The sequence below is a fragment of the Schistocerca piceifrons genome, chromosome 1 (genome assembly GCF_021461385.2).
Source record: "Schistocerca piceifrons isolate TAMUIC-IGC-003096 chromosome 1, iqSchPice1.1, whole genome shotgun sequence".
NCBI classification, from domain to species: domain Eukaryota; kingdom Metazoa; phylum Arthropoda; class Insecta; order Orthoptera; family Acrididae; genus Schistocerca; species Schistocerca piceifrons.
In genome coordinates, this window is record NC_060138.1 from 361494707 (window position 1) to 361514961 (window position 20255).

General features: G+C 39.1%; 1 protein-coding gene across 1 annotated transcript in view; it reads left to right on the forward strand.

The window, feature by feature from the left end:
- The window catches only part of LOC124794720, a 245392-nt gene extending 225535 nt beyond the window's left edge, over positions 1-19857 (forward strand). Inside the window, exons 7-10 of the mRNA XM_047258311.1 lie at positions 3721-3815; positions 13178-13224; positions 13330-13456; positions 19190-19857. Coding sequence (XP_047114267.1) covers positions 3721-3815; positions 13178-13224; positions 13330-13456; positions 19190-19412 — 492 coding nt within the window. The 3' untranslated portion in view covers positions 19413-19857. The remainder of the gene's footprint in view (positions 1-3720; positions 3816-13177; positions 13225-13329; positions 13457-19189) is intronic.
- The last annotated feature ends 398 nt before the right edge of the window (positions 19858-20255 follow it).

Here is a 20255-nt window from a genome sequence, read left to right on the forward strand (position 1 = left end):
TTCATTTTGCAAAGTGCACAATTTTACATTTCTGAACATTTAAGCAAGTTGCCGAAGTTTGCCCCACTTTGAAAGCTTGTCAAGATCTGACTGAATATTTGTGCAGCTTTTTTCAGAGGGTACATCATTATGTGTAGTGCACACTTGATCAATTTATGACACAATCCCAGAAAGTCACAGCCGAGCTTCTCACAGAGCCTTCAAAGTATTGGTCTCATCCCTCAACTCAACCCTGGGCCAGGGATCACGATCAGCTCTGAGAACGATGCTGAAAATTGTGATCTCTGTTGACACTGCGTGTGCCAGGCTGATCTTCTCAACTTTCTCTGCCAATCAGTGGAGTGATTCAAGCATGACTTTGGAATCCATTGTGCACTGCAGACTGATGTTGGTTGCACTGTCTTCCCTCTTCAGCATGTTGAATGAAGCATCCAGGCATACACATGTGAGTGCACCTGGTGTTCCTTCCCATCCCTTCCTGCTATATTCCTAAGGGTTACCTCTGTTCGCTATATGTTTGAACTGCCAACAGTTACTATATCCCTACCTCTTTGTGTTTGTCTCCTTTTGACACAGTACATAACAGCTTTTCCAACAGGTGAAGTGAGTCTCACTGGCTCAGTGAAAGACAGCATTTGTAACTTGTTGGTTAGAGTGATGCTCCCTGTCTCCTTTGTATAGGATGCCTAATCCAGCCACTGACATGCTGCTCACAGTCAAGAAATAAAGTAGTGCTAGGTGCTGTACTTCCTGTAGAGGAGACAGGATCCACAGTGTGATATCTCTAACAACACTAGGAAGCTTGCCCTATACAAACATGTGCACCAACTTCCAATTGTTGGACATTAGTCAGTGTTATTTCCAGTTGCTTGCGTATGCCAACTAACTCACCCTCTATCCTGGAACAACAGTCATAGTGGGGCTGAATTGTGTCGTTCGAAGTGGCCATGATGGCAGCATTTATACACAAATGAGGAGTTGTAGATCATTAGAGCTGGGCGAGGAAGTCTTTTGTATGGTGACACATGAGGAAAACTAGTACACAGTATGACAAATATGGTAAAATATTCTGGCACTTTTGTCAAGAATTTATCTCGAGGACTAACTAACGGCTGCAATAAGTGGTCATTTGTAAGCATGCATGATTTTATTGTGCAATGTATTGTACATTGAAAAAAGAAGCATTTATAATTAATTTTGGTTGTTTTATAAGTCAGAGAGCTACTCTCCACCTCACAATAACACCGGCATTGGCAGTACACCGTGAAAGCCAACATCTGGGCATGGCCTCCAAAAGCCAAAGTATCTTCTGATACCTTGACAACAGTTTTGTTGTATTCCTCAGTGGAAGAGATATGCTGATAATTTACCTTAAATACTGTAGACCAAGATATATATTGTACACTGAAGGCAGAGAAAAATGAGGTACTTTCCTTCTACAGCATCCTCACTCGCCCTATGCCTAGTGATGACTTAGGATTCAGCATATACACTAAAAAATCGATGTAGACCACTATCTAGATTCTTGGTGCTAAGAGCAAATTCCATCACAGTGTGGCTTTTTTAAAAAGAAGAAACAGTTTCTGGATACCTTCTTATTTCGCAAACATATTCATCTACAAGTAACAATAGGATAAACAGAATTATGTATTTCTCTGATTTGTCAAATATGGGGAAGGTAAGCCATCAAGTGAAGAAGATTATGATTTGAAGTCTTACTTTCTACTACCACCAAATATTGACAGCTCTTTTTCTGGTAGGTGGCACTATTTGTAAGTACTAGACTCAGTTTATGGAGGAATAATGTTCAAAACATCATTTGTTGAACATAATTTAGGTTACGCTGAACCAGTTAAAAGGCATTATGATTCTTCCGTTGAAGTCTTATTTCACTCAAATTTTATTTGTTCAGAGACACAGCAGATACAACTGGGAAATCATTGTAGTAATGATACAGGTGGCAAATGGGGAAATCGATTGGTATGAATGACTTTGACAAAGGCAGATTGTTATGGCCTGACATCTGGGAATGGGAATCTTGGAAATGCTGAAACTGCATAGCTACACACATACTACTGTCCTGAGCATATCTGGAAAGTGGTTGAAAGATGATGAATCTGTGAATAGGTGACTAAGTATTGGATGTGTGTGTCACATCATCATAGATTGCAGAGGTTGAAGACTTGCCTGCTGTGTAAGGCAGGATAGAGGCAGATGTGATGACAGAGTACAGTGCTGATGCAGGGATAAGTGTTTCAGAGTTCACCATTCAGTGCACATTGTTGAACATGGGGCTCTGCTGCAGATGAACCATATATGTTGCCATATTGACCCAGAACATCATCAAGTATGATTGCAATTGTCGTGGGATCATTGATACTGGGCTGTAGATCAATAAAAACTTATCTTGTGGTTGAATGAATGACCTATCTTATTAAACCAATCAGTGGTCCTGTCCAAATTGACCGGATAAATAATTATCCAGGTGAATGGTGACCTGGAACATTCAGTTTGCCACGTATACAAGCCCATGGAGGACATTCACCTAGGATTCCATGGATGTGTGATAGTAATCCAAGGCTTAATAACAGCTGTGGCCTGTGTGAACATTATTATAGACCACTTGCATCCTTTCATACTTGATATTTTCCTTAGTGGTCATATCATTATCCAGAAGGATAATCGGTCATGTCAAAGGCCAGAATAGTGCTACAGTGGTTTGAGGAGCGTGATAGTGAACTCATGTGAATGCCATGGCCACCAAATTCACCTTATGTGAACCAAATGTGTTGGACACCAGCTCCGTATTCACAACTGGCCACTTGCAATTCTACCAGTGTATCTTAAGACTGTTATCCTCCTCCTTTATGATGACTTGATTGGGAGATGTTCCAGTGTCAGTGGTTGCAAACGTTGAGTTGGCCAGTGACTGAACCTCAAATCATTACATGTAACTAAGTTCTCAGTAGATATTCTTGTAACCTCTTGATGTGAATAAGCTTTCCCATATTGAGTGAAAGAAATGTTTGTCCATAATCTTTGTTACAGTTGTTGTAATCAGAACAAAATGAGAGATTTTCCAGATCTTTGCAGCCGTTATACAAGGTGTCTTTTTGATATTTATCTAAAAGCAAATGACGTACAGATAACACTGAAAGGAATCAAAAAGTTGCATGCCATTCTTCATGCAAACCAATATTTATGGAGCTGTTGGAAGAATATAAAACTAACCACTTTTTAGATAAAATGACCACCATTTAAAGAGCACTTTGGTCAGAAAATGCTGAAGTTTCAGTACTGAACACCTCAGAAAAGAGTTACAACATAAGAAACACCATACTGTTTCTGGGCTTGCTACTTGGTGATTGCTGTCAAGTGAATGTGGCCTAGTATCCCTTATACACATCTGGTGCCTATCTTATACAAGAACTAGTAAGTTTCCCATGTGCTCTTGTTCCAACATCCACGTGCAGCTGCCTGTTGAGGCTCCAGGAGGTGTCCAAATATCATTCTTATAAAGAACTTACATAAAAAACTGACATGATTATTCACTTAATTGTTGGTGAAAAAAATTGAAGAGGAATTTTCCCAAATTATTTGTACTTTCTGCTGGTGACTTTTGCACATAGATTGAAAAGTTATCCCACATATGTATGATATATTGTGAATTTTATTATTATAGACATTATTGAACTTATATATTTTATACCTATGTTTTAGGCTCAACTAAAGGAAGCTCTTGTGGATAAAAAACACACAGAAGAAAGACTGTTGAAGGTTGAAGCTCAATTACAAAACTTGCGGCTGAAAGATAAGTAAGTTTGTCTTTTAAAGATATACCCTTTCTAGATGTCAAGTTTGTCTTTTAAAGATATACCCCTTCCAGATATCTAAAGATATTACATTTGAATTTGTTCGATCATTATTTTAAATTAATTAGCATTCTTTGGTGATAATGAAGCCTGGTTGTCTCGATGTAAGAAAAGTTGCACAGTAAAATCAGAAGTTGCACTTCTTAAATACAGTGATGGCAAGGAATTCCAAAGTCAGTAGGAACATAAACAATCATGAGACAATTTTTAATTACATTTCTTGAATTTTGTATCTTGTTTGTTCTTTTGACATCATACTCTCTGTGACCCCTCACATTTTAACTTTGTCAGTCCTCACTACAGGTAGGTACCCTCAACCTGTGGTCTCAAGGACCTGCCACTCCTATCCAACCATAACAAACCTATTCCTCTTTTCTCCCTGAGAAGGGAACTAATGATTATGAAATTTAGGAATAGTTTTTTTGTTTTAAATGTGTCATCAGTTCTGGAATTTTTGCCTCCTTCAGGTAAGTACTGCCCAGCTATTCTGCCCCTCCTGATTTTGCAACGGACTGATAGTACTGTAGAAGGTGGAGGAATGTATGTTAGATAGCAAATTTTAAATGTGATTTCATGTATGACTTTCTCTCAATAAGACAGATACCACCTCTGTTAGAACTGAAGTAGATGAGTAACATGTTGCCCCATAGGAGAAGATTACAGCTACAAAATTGTCATACTTGTAGGCTGTGGAAATTACTGCTGAGACATATTTCATACAGATCAATAAAAGCCACAAGTTTGCCACATTAACGAAGTATTGATAGGTACTGACAAGAGAACTGGGTACTCCCAGTATACGTTTAACTATCCTAATGCTGATTGTATTTTAAATTATTGTTGGTGTAGTGTAGAAGGTATGGTATGTAAGACAGCAAATCATGTGTAGTTATGATTCCTACCAGTGACACAGGTTTTACATCTGTTCGAACTGAGGTAGCTGCCTAGTGTGTTGTTGCACTGGAGAAGTTTGTATGTGGAGAATTGAGATTGTTATATGTTTTACACAGTGTTGCCGTAGTAGATTATTCACTGTAGAATAAAAGCAGTACATTTGCTGCATTATTAAAGTCATTATGGAAACAGCTAGATACAACCACCTGAGGGCATGAAGACATTAGCAATAAAAGTGTCTTTTTACCATTCAGTGTTTTTCAGTAATTACTCATAAGGTTAAAACATTTATCACCTCGTAGGATAATAAAATAAAAATAAGCCCTCCCAGGGTTCAGAAAAATGGTCATTGTATGACTCGGATCTTTCAGTAATTCTTACATAGTTTTGACATTCACTCAGATTGGCTATTGGATAAGTCCAGAATATCTCCATGGAAATCAGGGACATTGTACACATAGAATTATGAGGTATGTGTCTTGCAAGCTTATTGATTTTTAAAGTAATGCCTAAGATTATTGTTACAGTTTCAAACATCTGGGAAGTTTTGTAAAAGTGAGTTACACGCAAACTAGTGGGGACCCACACAGGCAAGAAATATATACAGAAAGCTTCTCAAAAACAGTGTGAGCTACTTAAGTCTGTATTCCAAAGTGAAGTCCAGTCCACACTGCATCAAAATTCCACCTATGTCAAATGACAGAGTCCGTGTGATATCAGTACCTGAGCCAAACCATTAGCACACTCGCTGTGCATTCCAGATTGCGTCACATCTGACTCTTTCCATGGGAAAAGATGCAACTGGTGCATGGTCTGGAGCAGCCACTACCAAGAAAGATGGTGGGTCAAGTTCCACTGGTGTTGCTGCAGAAGGTTGATCATTGGTGAAAGTTTTGTGAATCCACATGGGGACAAATAGTCTGCCACAGGCACAAAAACCAGTGGCTGCTGACCAGGCTGGCAAAAATGAAGTTGATTTTGTCAGCACCTCCGATCTCTGTGGACAGAGGCCACAGTATACATCATGGGGTAATGGTGGGTAAAGATCATCCCACCAATCCAAATTAGATTGTTTGACCTTGTGGCCTAGGCTGATGCCGGGTTGCTCACTCGATAAGGAGAAGCATCAGTGATGACATGCACAGTCACAGTTGCAGCATGTTGGACAAGGTGCATTGATGTGTGGTTGTGAAGCCACTGCATCGGGCTTCAGCCTTCAGTCAGTTTCTAGAAAAGTGCACAAGGCATTAAGTGCAGTGTCAGAGAACATTTATTTACACATTATGGCACTGACATAGTTCTTCATTGTTGCAAGTTAATTTGACAAAGGTGTCAGTGATAAATATGTCAAGAATTATTGCATGAAAAAACACTTGTTCATTTATATTTGAGTCCTTTCTTTGCCAACTTCTATAGCAAAAGCTCAAGATTGTGAAGTTCCTCCTTTTGAGTCAAAGCTGGTAACCAAGATATCAGCAAGGTATGCAGCACAGTTTGGAATACCATAGGCAATAAAAACTCTGGAGTATGGAAAGGGCTGAAGAGGTTTTGAAGGCAACCAATTATAACAGTAGAGGCTATATGTTGTATTGAGCACTAGTTAAGCTTGTGATGGTGCATCCAAAGAAATGTGAAAGTATACCTCTACAAGTTCATTTGATTTTAGTAACTGAGGCTCTGTGGCCTACTTTTACATAGTTCATTGGGGATCAGTTGAGGAAAAGTATCCACTTCAGGTTGTGTGTTTATCCCACACTTTGAAGTCAAATGACACTACAGTGTTTAATGGTGCCATTGGGTTTGTGTACTGTACCAGTGGAATGGCTCATTGATTATGGAAAACAGGCTTTAACACATCTTCATTAGGGAGCATTTCCAGTTCTATTTTAGGATCTTACTTTTAGAGCCCGGTCACCAGGCAGTCTTTAAGAAATGTGGGGCAGCAGCCATTTAAAAGTGATGTGAGTTTCAAAATCAGCTGCCTACCCCAATCCTGAACAGATGATTTGAGCATATCTATTAAAGAGAGTCTTAAAAGTGGTTTAAGGCCCTTCAGATTGCACGGGGTGCCCTGTTTCATGAACCTTAAATCCAAAGGTGGAGAAAGAGTCCATTCTAAAAACATTGTCTAACCTAAGGTGAGTTACCACAAGAAGTCTTACTGGGTGATTGATTTGCTTGTAAGTCAGTAAAACTGGAAGTTTTTATCAGCGTATCTGGTTATGCCCATAGGGCAAAGGATTTGTTGTGGCTGCCTACAGAGGCAGCGACCCTAGTAGATTATTTAGGAGGGACACAGAACCACAGGGTTCAAGATTCACTCATAGTGTGTTTGCCAGTGAACACACAAGTACATTTGCTGGATTGCGTCCAGAGAAATCTTCACTTCGGTAGATTTATCACTCACTTGGTATTCTTCTACCATATCCTCCGTCATATCTGTATCGTAACTGTTAGAACAAATCTCTTGAATGGGCCCCTTTTTGCTGCATGTATGGTGAAGGAAACAGTGTTTACAGCTGGATAATGACACTGCCATTGCCGTTACCTGTGGCTACAAGTGTGGTTATTTAATACATTGCTGGGCCATGGAGCAGGTGAGGACCCTCGCTGTAGGTGGCATGACATTCCTCATGATCAGTGACAGGGAGCTGACTGCTGTGATGTCTTCTATGTGGGCAGTTTCAAAGGCTTGAGCTATTCGCATTACTTCCATCAGAGATAGATTTGATAACCTCATTGTGTAGTTCTTTACTTCTGAGCTGGTATTAAGACACACTATAATTCCCCTTATTGGTGTCCACATAATTCTGTCCACAAAACATTTGAAATTGCATTTTGTACTTAATCCATGTAGATTGATAGCCCAACATCCATCAGATTGATTGGGTCCCTTTTTCTGCTCACAAACTTCTAACCTGGTTACAGTAACATGTTTCTTCATTGAAAAATGTTCTTGCAATAAAGACAATAGTGTCTAGTTTCTGTATTAGATGTCACATTCCCTGACAAGAACATGACCTTTTCAATATTGAAATATGGCAAGTTGTAAAATACAGTATAATTATAAAGCCCATGAAACATTAAAAAAGATACATTTACTGTAAGTGGCCTAAAAGGACATAATAAATGATAAAATATGTGAAAGATAAACTCTCAAAGTTTTACAATGTTTATAAACATGCTATGTGTCCACACTTCATCATGTGGCACATGTCAGTCAGTAGTACGCTTCAAACCATAACAGGCTCATTATGTGAGGAGTGACAATCAGAAAAGCTGCTGTGATGCAGTGTCACAAGTCTTTGGGGTTCTGTGGTGGAGCTGAAACCTAAATGCTATCATTGATGCGATTCTGCAAGAAAAAATCGTGAGGTGTCGATTGATACTATGGTAGTGACCACCTAAGTAGTCAGGTCAGTGGCCATGACACAGCCTAGCCGTGAAATGGCAATGTCTCATTTAGGTAAGCTTGTACACAATTGTCAGAAGTAATGGTAGGTCTCTGGCCTTGTTGAAAGATGAAATCCTTGCTTTGAGTTTCAAGTTGCAGCATTTTGAGGTAGCTGAGACCATTGATACTTCTCTCGGCAAAGATGATGAGTCCAGAGAATGTCTTGTTGGACACAGCCCACAACAAATTAACTTTCTCAAAATCCGAGGTGTGTGTGACAACTGCAGGTGAATTCTCTCTCTCTCCCATATGCATGTGCATTGTCATTTGACCTTTCCTGAAAGATGAAAAGATACTTCAGCACTGAAGATTAATTTTCTTATATAGTTGTCATTTCCATGATGATTCTGCATATCAGTGCTGAACTGTTGACTGTATAATTCATCATCATGGCCTGTGGCATGCAGAAACTGCAATTTTTATGGTGTCACATTCAATGGCTTACAAAAGATTTTCCACACAGTTAGCAGAGGGATTTTCAGTTTTGCACTAGCTCAATAAATAGACTTTGCAATGTCATCTCCCTTGCACAGTCCTCTGTCTCTTCTGATATCTCTGGTCAGCTCAAACATTGTGCTTTACACAAACAATTGTTACTGGCGGTGTCTTGTGAAGCTTGCCACAGAAAGCTCTTTGCATCTGATTGGCAATGGCCAAAATCTAGCCCACAGACTGCTTTCTCTGCTTGATTCACTGTCATTTTTAAAAGCTACAATTGGTGCTGGCCCTGTCGTGGTTTTCCAACTAACTTGTCAGCACTGTGCTAAAAAAACTTTGAGAGCTTGTCTTTCACATACTGTATTACTTGTTACAATATGTTTAGCCATTTATCTGTACTGTTTTTTTTTTTTTTTTAAATGTTGCATGTACTGTATACTCACCCCGTATAACTGCAGTTGGTAGTGGTAAGTGTCCTATTCTTCAATTTGTTTGTTAAATTGTTTAAAAGCTGTAAATATGAGTGGTGCGGGAGATGTTCCTGCTACGTTCACTAACACTTGCACTATTCATAGTATAGCTGTGCACAATATAGCCTGCACAGTTTGTGTTAGTATTTGTTATAAATGTTTCATATGTGAAAGACCACACTCTTTCTAATTACAAAAACATCCAAAATGTTATTTTCATGCATTATAGGTCCTGAGTCATCACTATTTTTGTAAAAGTGAATTACAAATGAGCTAGTGGGGACAAACTTTGGTTTATTTACAACAAGAGATATGTACAGATTGATCCTCAGAAACAGTGCAAGCTAACTTAAGTCTATATTCCAAATAAAAATCCAGTCCACACAGTATCAAAATTCCAGCTTTGAGAAAGTCCAGACTTTTAGGGTAACTGAAAGAAATACACAATGATATGAACAGAAATGACACTTTTATTCAGAAAGAATAATTACATGGAAGTTGCCACTATTTATGATGGTGCCTTGGACATTACAAAAGATGGGACATGGTTCTTAATACAATGTGTGACCACCATGGACAGCAGTGTATGCTCTGCAAAGTGGTCCCATGCTGATCACAGGGTTAATAAGGAGTTCTTGTGAAAGGATATTCCGTTGCTCACCAGCGCAGTTGACAATTGCTGGATGATAATTGGTGTATGGGTGTAAGTGGATGTGCTGGAATATGTCTCTGCACCACAACACGCATTTGCTCGATGGGATTTAAATAGGGGGGAAGTGAGCAGGCTAGTCCATTTGCTGAAGCTCCTCTACCAGTACTGTTTGACATGAGCATGCATTGCCATCCAAAAATGAAGTCTCGCGTGAATGAACCCATGAAAAAATGCACATTGGGAAGGATTGCAGTGTCACAATAATGTTGACCAATGACTATGTGTACAAAGATTTGGAGGTCATTACACCTATGCAACATTATACTTCCTTACACTGTAACAGCCGGACCACAAAAATGATCATATTTGAAAATTTTCCTGGTGCATTGCATATTCCCACCTCTCCCCATAGGAAGATGTAGTGGTACTGGAAGTACGAAAACATGTTGGTGGTACAGTGGCAATGGTGTAATGTGTACAGGAGCTCAGCCACCAACATTTACAACAGTTGATTGTATTTGAGATAATGCTGAGTTGCAACATTTTACTAGGCCACCTCAGAAATCTGCAAAGCAGGATGCACGTGAAAGCAGGGTAAACCAATTTTGTGTACGATGAATTCTGAAGGCTAGAAAGTGGAATGTGTACATTCCAGGATTGCTGCAAACTAGGAACCTGGATAGAAGAGTGGAGTACTGTGAGTGGTTTCTTAAGCATGCTTTGTGAGGAGGAACAGTTTGCAGGAATGTTGATCTAGTGTGACAAGGCGCAATTCACACTGAACGGTACTGTAAACTGCCGCACTTGTGTGTACTGGTCGCCTGAAAATCCCCATATTCTCCTGGACAAACATGTTAAGCTGCCAGTTGTTAATGTGTGGTGTTGTCTGTCATTGCGTAGTTTGATTGGCCTGCTCTTCTTTGAAGGTACCATAACTGGTGAGGTGTATCTTCATATGCTACAAAGATCAATTTTACCTGCCAACTGAGAGATGTTTGGGAATGGAAGATTGTAGCTACAACAAGGTGGCGCTCCACCATACCACCACAAAGGTGTCAGAGCCTATTTGGATGAAAATCTACCTGGACAATGGATAGGTCGAAGAGGAGCCGTTGAATATGCACCATGGTCCCCAGACCCTACACATCTTGACTTCTACCTATGGGGGATCTTGAAAAATCAAGTTCATCAACAGAAGCCAGCTACACTGAATGAGCTGTGAGAAACCATCGAGGCGTCATGTGCAGCTATCAAAACCGCAACACTGACAGCCGTAGTTCGGTCAACAGTTCTGCGGCATTGATATTGTTTGGGTGCTAATGGAAGTCACCTAAAATAACCTTCTCCCTGTGCAAGAATTGTAATGATATGTCATTTTCTTCCACTAATATTGACTATCAAAGGGTGTGTGCATTTTTCTGGACCCATCTGTATACCACACCCTTACAGTCACTGTGCCGCTGTGAAGCGTGAGATTGCGTGCCTTGCTGTTCCGTTAAATATTGTTGCACTTGTACTCACTGTTTGCCCTGGCTTCCTTCTCGCCTGTTGCACAATGCAGTAATCATCTGCTGCTTTAGCGGGGCCTTGGTAGGCTACATGTTCTTGCTCAGGCAGCAGTGCCTGTGGTTTGGAATGCTCCCCATACACATCGGATAATGTTGTGAGGAATACCAAACTCCTGGGTTGCACTTTCTTAATGGTTCTTTCCCATGTCAGGCCAGCTAAATGTTGTCTCTGGGGCATGCTGTAATGATGAACACCACCAAAATGCACTGTAACTGCTCACTGATTGACACACACTGCATTTTCCCATTATTTCAACTGCCTCATGTTGTGGGACCAGCCCCATTTGGCACTTTAGTCACACTGATCTCGTGCTGTGTAATGTCCAGCTTTCTGTAGATGACCGGGAGATATCTGACAATATGCTCCTGCATTTTCATTATTTTCCACTAAGATATTAATATGTCATGCTACTTAATATATCAAGTCCTTAGAGCAATGCGTTATTTTCTTTTACTAGTTTTAAGTTGTAGAAAGCAGCTGCTGTTCTTGCTAGAAAATTAAAGAAATTTATCTTCATTTCAGTTGAAACTAATTGTCAGAGCCAGTTTGGGAACATTTCTCACACACAAGTGACTTATTGTGTACACTCACTGTCCTCCTTTTCTGTCATATTGTTTCATACGTGTCAGTTTTCACTACTGTGTTATGCATCGTATACAAATCTTTCACATGAGTGGCCCTCTAAGCTTGGCACCCCAATAAGCCGGTAATAATTGTGATATGTCCTGTATTGAAATCTTACAGCTGTGGCGGCTCTGGTGTCCCTTTCTAATTGGTGCTCCAAGCGGCAACTGTGTTGCTTTCGGCCTTAAAATGGCCTTGCTAATAGTGTTATATTGTTTTAGTCATATTCATCCATTTCTAGACCAATGCTTTGTGGTTAGTCCTCAATCATTCAGTAGTCAGTCATTTTCATGAACCTGTGAGCAGTTTTTTTGAGAACATGAGCTACACTAGAAATAGTTAACAAACTGTTGTCATTGAAAATGGGGTCAGGATAGATTCATCAGACTACTACATTACTAAATAATAAGGGCATCAGAGTGAAGAGGATAAGGAGAAAGAGAAAGAAATTTAAAGAAGAAAAAGGTGTCTAATAGTGTTTGTCAGTATAAGGAACATCTCTGTAATGTAAAAAATGAAATTCAAGAATGAGAATAATTATTTTGTGAGAAAATATAGTAACAGAAACCAAGCCTGCGATAAATAATTGAATTATTTAGTTTGAGATGTATTTAAGTTTCAACTATTGCATTTCATCAGTTTGATTCTCCATTTTACACTGTTCTTATTCAGAACAGCTGATAATAGATTATTCCCAATTCCAGCTCGATAATAGATTATTCCCAATTCTAGCTTGATAATAGATTATTCCCAATTCTAACTCATTTTTGATGTTCTGGAAATCTAGCTCCTATATTTACATTTCTTTCATTATATTAATCTTTTGCCATTCCTATATTTGCTATGTGTGACCATTTAATGTGTATTGCACACTGTTTAGATGACTGACAATTTAATGAGTTAAGCATGTAGGGAGGAGCTATTGTCCAGGATTTGATCTTCGTTGAATCGCAAATGCGTGCTTTTTGCATATGCTGTAAAGAAATGTATTTGGCCTTATTAGTGTATGTGGACCATGTGTAAACACTGCTTCCCCACATTCAAAGTTGTCAGCATTTTAGGTGTTTTAATTTAACTATAATATTCTTTTGTTTTACACATATGGGTTACTTTAACTGAACAAAAAAGTTCTTTTGATTTCCACTTTTTTTCTATTATCTTGTTAGGTCATTGTATGATTATGACAGTAATTTTCAATTTTCAGTGTTTGTGACGAAACCCAAGTTGTCCTGGAAGGGAACACTGGAATGGGTAAGTTCTCTTTGGTGCTAATGTGACTAGTATTTGTCTCTTTGGAGATTGTATGATGAATAATAGAATTTATTGTGCATATGCAAGCATAGTTGTATGTTACAGGTGATAGTGGACGTGATAGGGTACTTAGGCAAGAACTACAGCAACTCAAATGTGATAAATTCAAATTAACATGTGAACTTGAAGAAGCTTTGGCTACACGTAAAACTGCAGAAGAAAACGCTGAAAAGTAAGTAAAATATTGTGCTGAAACTCACTTATCAGTTATGAGAAAGCAATCACTGGAATTTGTTTCCATTAAATCCAGAGGAGGAAGATACTTCAGAAATCAGTAACATCACAGTGATACACACTGACATCACACAGTGTTTCATATATGTGCAGTGGGATTTGGGTACTACTGCCACTACTTTGCTGCATTTGTTGACTATTTGAAGTACTAATTCAGATTCATATTGTCAGTATTTAAGTATTTTACAAGTGACTCTTAATAAGAGTAAACAAAAATCTCTGATACAGCTATTCAGTTCCAAAAAAGTAATTAATCTCCTGCACATACATTCCAAACTGGTAATCACAAGAAAGCATTAAAATTAAATGGGAAGTCTCACTTTCTTACTTCATACTGTGAGTGTAGACTTAAGGGAGTTTTTTTTAAAAAAAAAAAACAATGTATATTAAAAATGGTGCACCATCTTGTAAAATATTTGACGGTTACAAAATATATTGAAGACGTTAGCAGTATTTGATTTCAGCCTGATGTTTACCAGTGATATCTTTAGTAATGGCCTCAGCAAATATTCGGCAATAATAACAAATGATTGAAAGTTCGGTACACATTCAGTAAAATGTGAAACACAATATTTTAGCTGCTTTTAGTTGCACTATATAGTGGTCAGTTTTTCTAGTTGCTTACAAATGGTTAAAAAGATACTGATGCCCAAGTATTTTTACTTTGTTAAAAAGTATTTCAACACTACCTCATTAAAAATGTTGGAATTAATCTTAGTTCCTTTGGGCAATGAGTGAAACTCTTTTTTTGTAGTTTTTTAAAATCTGTGTATTTTCCTTTGATGAGCTAGAGTAAAACACACACACACACACACACACACACACACACATACACACACACACAAATCCATGAGTGTGCGCCTATGCCTATGCCCTATGTGATGCTGATTGGACGAACAGCGCCAATCAATTTTTTGGCGGGCAGACTGGTAGTGGTGAGAGTAGTGCCAGGTGGGTTGAGTTGAGGGAGAGGGAGGCATAAGATAGGGAGAGGGGCTAGGGTCAGGTGGCTCGGAGGGAACCTGACCCTGGTCCCTCTTCCTCGATTTGTCAGCTAGGAATGCGGGAGGGAGGAGTGGCACACATATGGACAGGCATGATTGTAGTGATTGGTGGGAAGTGACGCAAGTTGAAGTTGACATGAATTGGGGGGGGGGGGGGGGACTGGACAGAGGAAGGGGAAACTGCTGGGTGGAGATTAGGGGGACACTGAGTTACCTGAGATTGAAGCCAGAACAACTATAGGAGTGGAGTATGTGTTGTAAGGATAACTCCCATCTGCTTGGTGCAGAGAAGCTGGTGGTGGAGGGGAGGATCCAGATGGTGTGGGTCATGAAGCAGCCGTTGAAATTGAGCACATTATACTCGGCTGCTGGTTGTACCACAGGGTGGTCACCTTTGTTCTTGGCTACAGTTTAATGGTGATTCAGTGGTGACCATTCATCCTGGTGGACAGTTGGTTGCTAGTTGCAGTCTTTGCAGCAGGGTTGGTATATGACACGGCTGCTTTTGCAGGTTGCCTGGCCTCGGATGGGGTAGGATAAGCCTGTGACAGGACTGGAGTAGGTGGTGCTGGGTGAGTGGATTGGGCATGCCTTGCTTCTTGGTCTGCCACATGGATATGTGGCAAGCACCTGGGAGTGGGAGCGGCATACGGATGGAGTAGGAAGTTGTGTAGGTTGGGTGGGAAGGATCTTGTATAGGATGTCCCTCATTTCAGGGCAGGATGAGAGATAATCCAAGCTCTGGTGAAGGACATGGTTCATTTTTTCCAGTCTAGGATGCTATTGGGTGGTGATGGGAGCACTCCTTTGTAATTGATTATTGCGGAATTGTGAGGACATGGCATGGGAAATCTAAAAATATCCCTGTACATAGGTCAATAAGACCTAGAAACAAGTGTAATTTTGTGCTTTGCTTGAATAATAAGTTTGTCCTAAAATTGGAACATTCTTTTTAAAAGATACTCATTTTGACTGATTGCAACATCATCAGGTGATAATTAAAAAAAAAAAAATTCAAAAAGTTTTACTTTGCTGTAAGTGTAAAATATGTTGTTAAAAGTCTTTTCGAATTTTCAAAGATAGTTTGCATTTCCCCAATAAAGCCACTAGAGAAAAGTGGGATTACGAGAGGAAGAATTAATAAACAACATAAAAAGTCAAACTGTTACTATAATGTTGTTTATGAAGTGATGTTTTATAATGTTACCCAAAATTTTTCCGATTATTCATGTGGTTTGGTTCTAATAGGTAGCACTGCACTTGTGTCAGAAAGATAAGCATAATCAAGAAATGAGAACAGTGTATCCTGATGGTTATAGTCAAGGTAAACTTCAACCACAGCACAAGTGATGTACAATACTTTCAAAAACGTATATTTATATTGAGACCTCTGTTATGGGGCCATGGTTACATCTAACTATTGCATGTGCTTGCCTGTAACTAGCTATAATCTCCAAAAAGTGTCTCAAGAAACTATTGGCATTGAAGTTCCTGAGAAGAGGAAGTTCTGTCCAACTGTGCTACTGGAAAGTCACATATGGTTGCAATATTTCAGTTCTTGATGTTGTGGTGATAGCAGTATTTCTCCAAGCAACAATGATGATGTAGAGCTCTGTGTGCCAAGGTGTTACCATTCATCTTTCTAAGTTGACCAAATCTTCTTTGCCCGGAACTTTACTCCAATTGTTGTCATTTCTGTTAATGTAACACCATAATATTTTCCCACAGAAATGCTGTCCCATAAGAACTGTACATTTCTATGTACAAGCTTTCCATGCAATTTAAAGTATTCAGTATTAAATGTCAGAATGGGGCCATAAAGAATTATCAAGGACATCATTCCAGAAATATTTTTGTGGAAAAGTTTGTCATCTATAATGGTTGACTATACAGAGATAGGAGACTTGGTGTGGTGTATTGAAATAAGATCAACTTTTAGGCTTTAATTTGATACAAAAGATTAGTTTATGTGGTATATACACTGAAGAGCCAAAGAAACAGGTACACCTGCCTAATATTGTGTATGTCCCCCACAAGCACGGAGCAGTTCTGCAACATGACATGCCATGGACTTGACTGATGTCTGAAGTAGTGCTGAAGGGAATTGACACCATGAATTCTACAGGGCTGCCCATAAATCCATAAAAGTACGTGGGGGTGGAGATCTCTTCTGAACAGTGTGTTGCATTGCATCCCAGATATGCTCAATAATGTTAATGTCTGGGGAGTTTGGTGGTCAGCGGAAGTGATTAATCTCAGAAGTGTGTTCCTGGAATCACTCTGTAGCAGTTCTATATGTGTGGGGTGTTGCATTATCCTGCTGGAATTGCCCAGGTCCATCAGAATGCACAATGGACATGAATGGATGCAGGTGATCAGACAGTATGCTTATGTACATGTCACCTGTTCACCTGTCAGTCATATCTAGACATATCAGGGGTCCCACATTGCTCCAACTGCACACACACAACACCATTATAGAGCCTCCACCAGCTTGAACAGTCTCCTGCTGAGATGCAGGATCCATGCATTCATGAGGCTGTCTTCATATCGATACACATCCATCTGCTCGATACAATTTGAAACAAGACTTGTCCGACCAGGCAACATGTTTCCTGTCATCAATAATCTAATGTTGGTGTTGATGGGACGAGGCGAGGCGAGGCGAGGCGTAAAGCTTTGTGTTGTGCAGTTATCAAGGGTACATGAGTGGGCCTTCAACTCCAAAACCCCATATCGATGACGTTTCATTGAACGGTTCATGTGCTGACACTTGTTGATGGCCCAGCACTGAAATCTTCAGCAATTTGCAGAAGGGTTGAACTTCTGTCACACTGAACGATTCTGTTCAGTTGTTGTTGGTCCCATTCTTGCAGGATTTTTTTCCAGCTGCAGTGATTTCGGAGATTTCATGTTTTACCGGATTCCTGATATTCATGGTACATCCGTGAAATGGTCATACAGGAAAATCCCCACTTCATCGCCACCTCAGAGATGCTATGTCCCATCGCTCATGTGCTGACTATAACACCACATTCAAACTCACTTAAATCTTGATAACCTGCCATTGTAGCAGCAGTAACCGTTCTAACAACTGCACCAGACACTTGTTGTTTATGTAGGCAATGCCGACCACAGTGCCGTATGCTGCATATTTACATATTTCTGTATTTGATTATGCATGCCAATACCAGATTCTTTGGTGCTTCAGTGTGTGGTTTTGTGTGTGTGTGTGTGTGTGTGTGTGTGTGTGTGTGTGTGTGTATCTTGTTACAATATACCACATCCAAGTTTCCTATACTGTACAGCCGACAGTTTATTAGTGGCTATTTCTGTAATGATCTCTTTGTTGATTCTTTATGGCATCATTCTGACATTTAACACTGAATTTCATGGACTCCTTGAACCCAGTAATGTACAGTTCTAATAACAGTGCATCTGTGTGGGCAGAAATGGTTCAAATAAGTGACTTGGCATCCAGGAGATTTAGTTGCTACCAGTTGTCAAGGATAACGCATTCCTACATGTTTGTATTTACATGTATTATTCAAAACATGCATGAATACCATTGGATCTCACAAAGTTAATGTGGAACTACATAAATAAATATATTCACAAACTTTTTTAAATTTTTACTCTTGATTGTAATGCAAATTTCACATTGATCATTGATCAGTGGAAGAACCATTTGTGAGAAGTGCCCTGAAAGGCTTGCCTCACAACTATGCCCAGTCTGCATGGTGTTTCCCAATGCTAAGACTACACTACCAGCAAACTTGCCTCATTAAAAGATGTTCACATGGATATAATGGAAATTACTTTATTGCCATGTGACTGTGCAAGGAAAAGCATGCTGTGATATCAAGTAGGATGTTGCTGAATCTGCAGTAAATGAGTTCATCGCTGTACTGTCGTGAGTGGGCTATGCCCTTCCGAATGCCTGCTATATAAACCAACTGCTCTGGCGCTCTCGTGCACATTTTATTAGCAAACTGCAACTTGTGAGGCAACTCTAAGCTTTGCTAAAAGTAGTCTTGCAGATATTGTTGAAATTCATTGTTCATTTATCGACAGATATTGGCCCTATGATTGAATAGTTACTCTGAATCTTGTACTGACATAAAGTGAACATTTTGTTATGTTGAAGCCATAGACAAAGTCTTCAAATGATGTTTTGTGTCACATTCAACACTACTGAGAATGTGTTTCATTTTGTTCCCCCCTTCAATGCATCCTAGTATTCTGGCTTATGAAACATTGTCCAAATATAATGTTTATGGTATTACCCCAATTATTGCATTTTGCAAACATGAGTCGGAGATCGACTCCAATATAATTCTTTGTGTTACCTGTGATCACATGCCTATTGGAAAGAAGGAGTACTTGTTTCTTGTACATATAACAGCAATCAGCTTTGTGAGTAAATCTTAATTGTATTTTCCAGTGACTGCTGTCCATTCTGTTTCCATTTTCTCTTTCTGGATTACATTTAAATTTGGACACAGCTTATACACAAATTTTATCCTCCCCTGTGACACTGTTGGAAAGGTGTGTGTGTGTGTGTGTGTGTGTGTGTGTGTGTGTGTGTGTGTGTGTGTGTGTACACTTCGAGATTTTATTTTTAGTGAATGCACATTTATGATTTAAAACTGTCTCACTCCTAACAGAATGGAACGACTTGTTGATGTTCTTCGAAAGAAGATAAACGGTGTAGTTCAAGAAGAGAAACAGCAACAAATCTTGCAAGAAGTGACCCTAATGGAACAGAGTCCAAGTTCCTTGGAGAATACCAGTGAGTCACTTGTTAGTGTTGGAAGTAGCTCAACTGGTCGTTCTTCTTCTCTACAGTCACCACAGGTGACGATGTCAGGTCCAGTAACTGATCTGTAGCAAGAGAGTGCCTCCTTGCCATTCCTAATTTGGGGAATCGTAGTACTCCTTCAGCTTGAGTCTCCAAGATGTTGAAATGTGGAATTTGTTTAGCCATACCATGACTACATCAATATTTTATATAAGCATCAGACATCTTAACAAGAAGGATGAAGATATCTCAGGCTATGTATTACCTTTTTGCAGAAAATCAGTGTACATCCACCTCAAATTTACAGGAGAGTGAAATAAGAAATCAGTATTTTTGCTAATTTGGAACATGACATCACATTCTTAGATATTGACATGATTTACACAAGGTATTATATTTTGATATGATTTAGCAAAGACAGTGTTATGAGCAGCAATAAATACTCATAATTTACATCATACAAGCCTAAATGAATACTAGAAAGTTTTTTGGTACATACAGAGTGACACATTTTGTGACTGTGTTATATATTTATATGACTGTTTTATAGAGACAATAATTCATATATTAAATAATAGAGAGAAACAGAATTCAGATAAAACATTTTATAAAGCCATGTGAGCATGAAATGTGTACATATTCGTGTAATTTGTCCCCCTCTGCTATTTCATTACTGGGTGTGCTATGTACTCAAACACAAAATACTCTTTTCCTTTTCTGAAACTAATACATATTTTGAAGTCATTATGTCGTAGCACTCATCAGATTTTAGTTCATATCAAATAGCAAACTGAAGTTGGACAAAGAGAAAAATTGTTTTGTACAAACATTTCACATTGCATATTGACTCTACATTATTACATTTTCTTCTATGGGTTACACATAGCCATTTTATTTGGTTTTGTTCATAATTCAGGTACCCATAGCAAAAA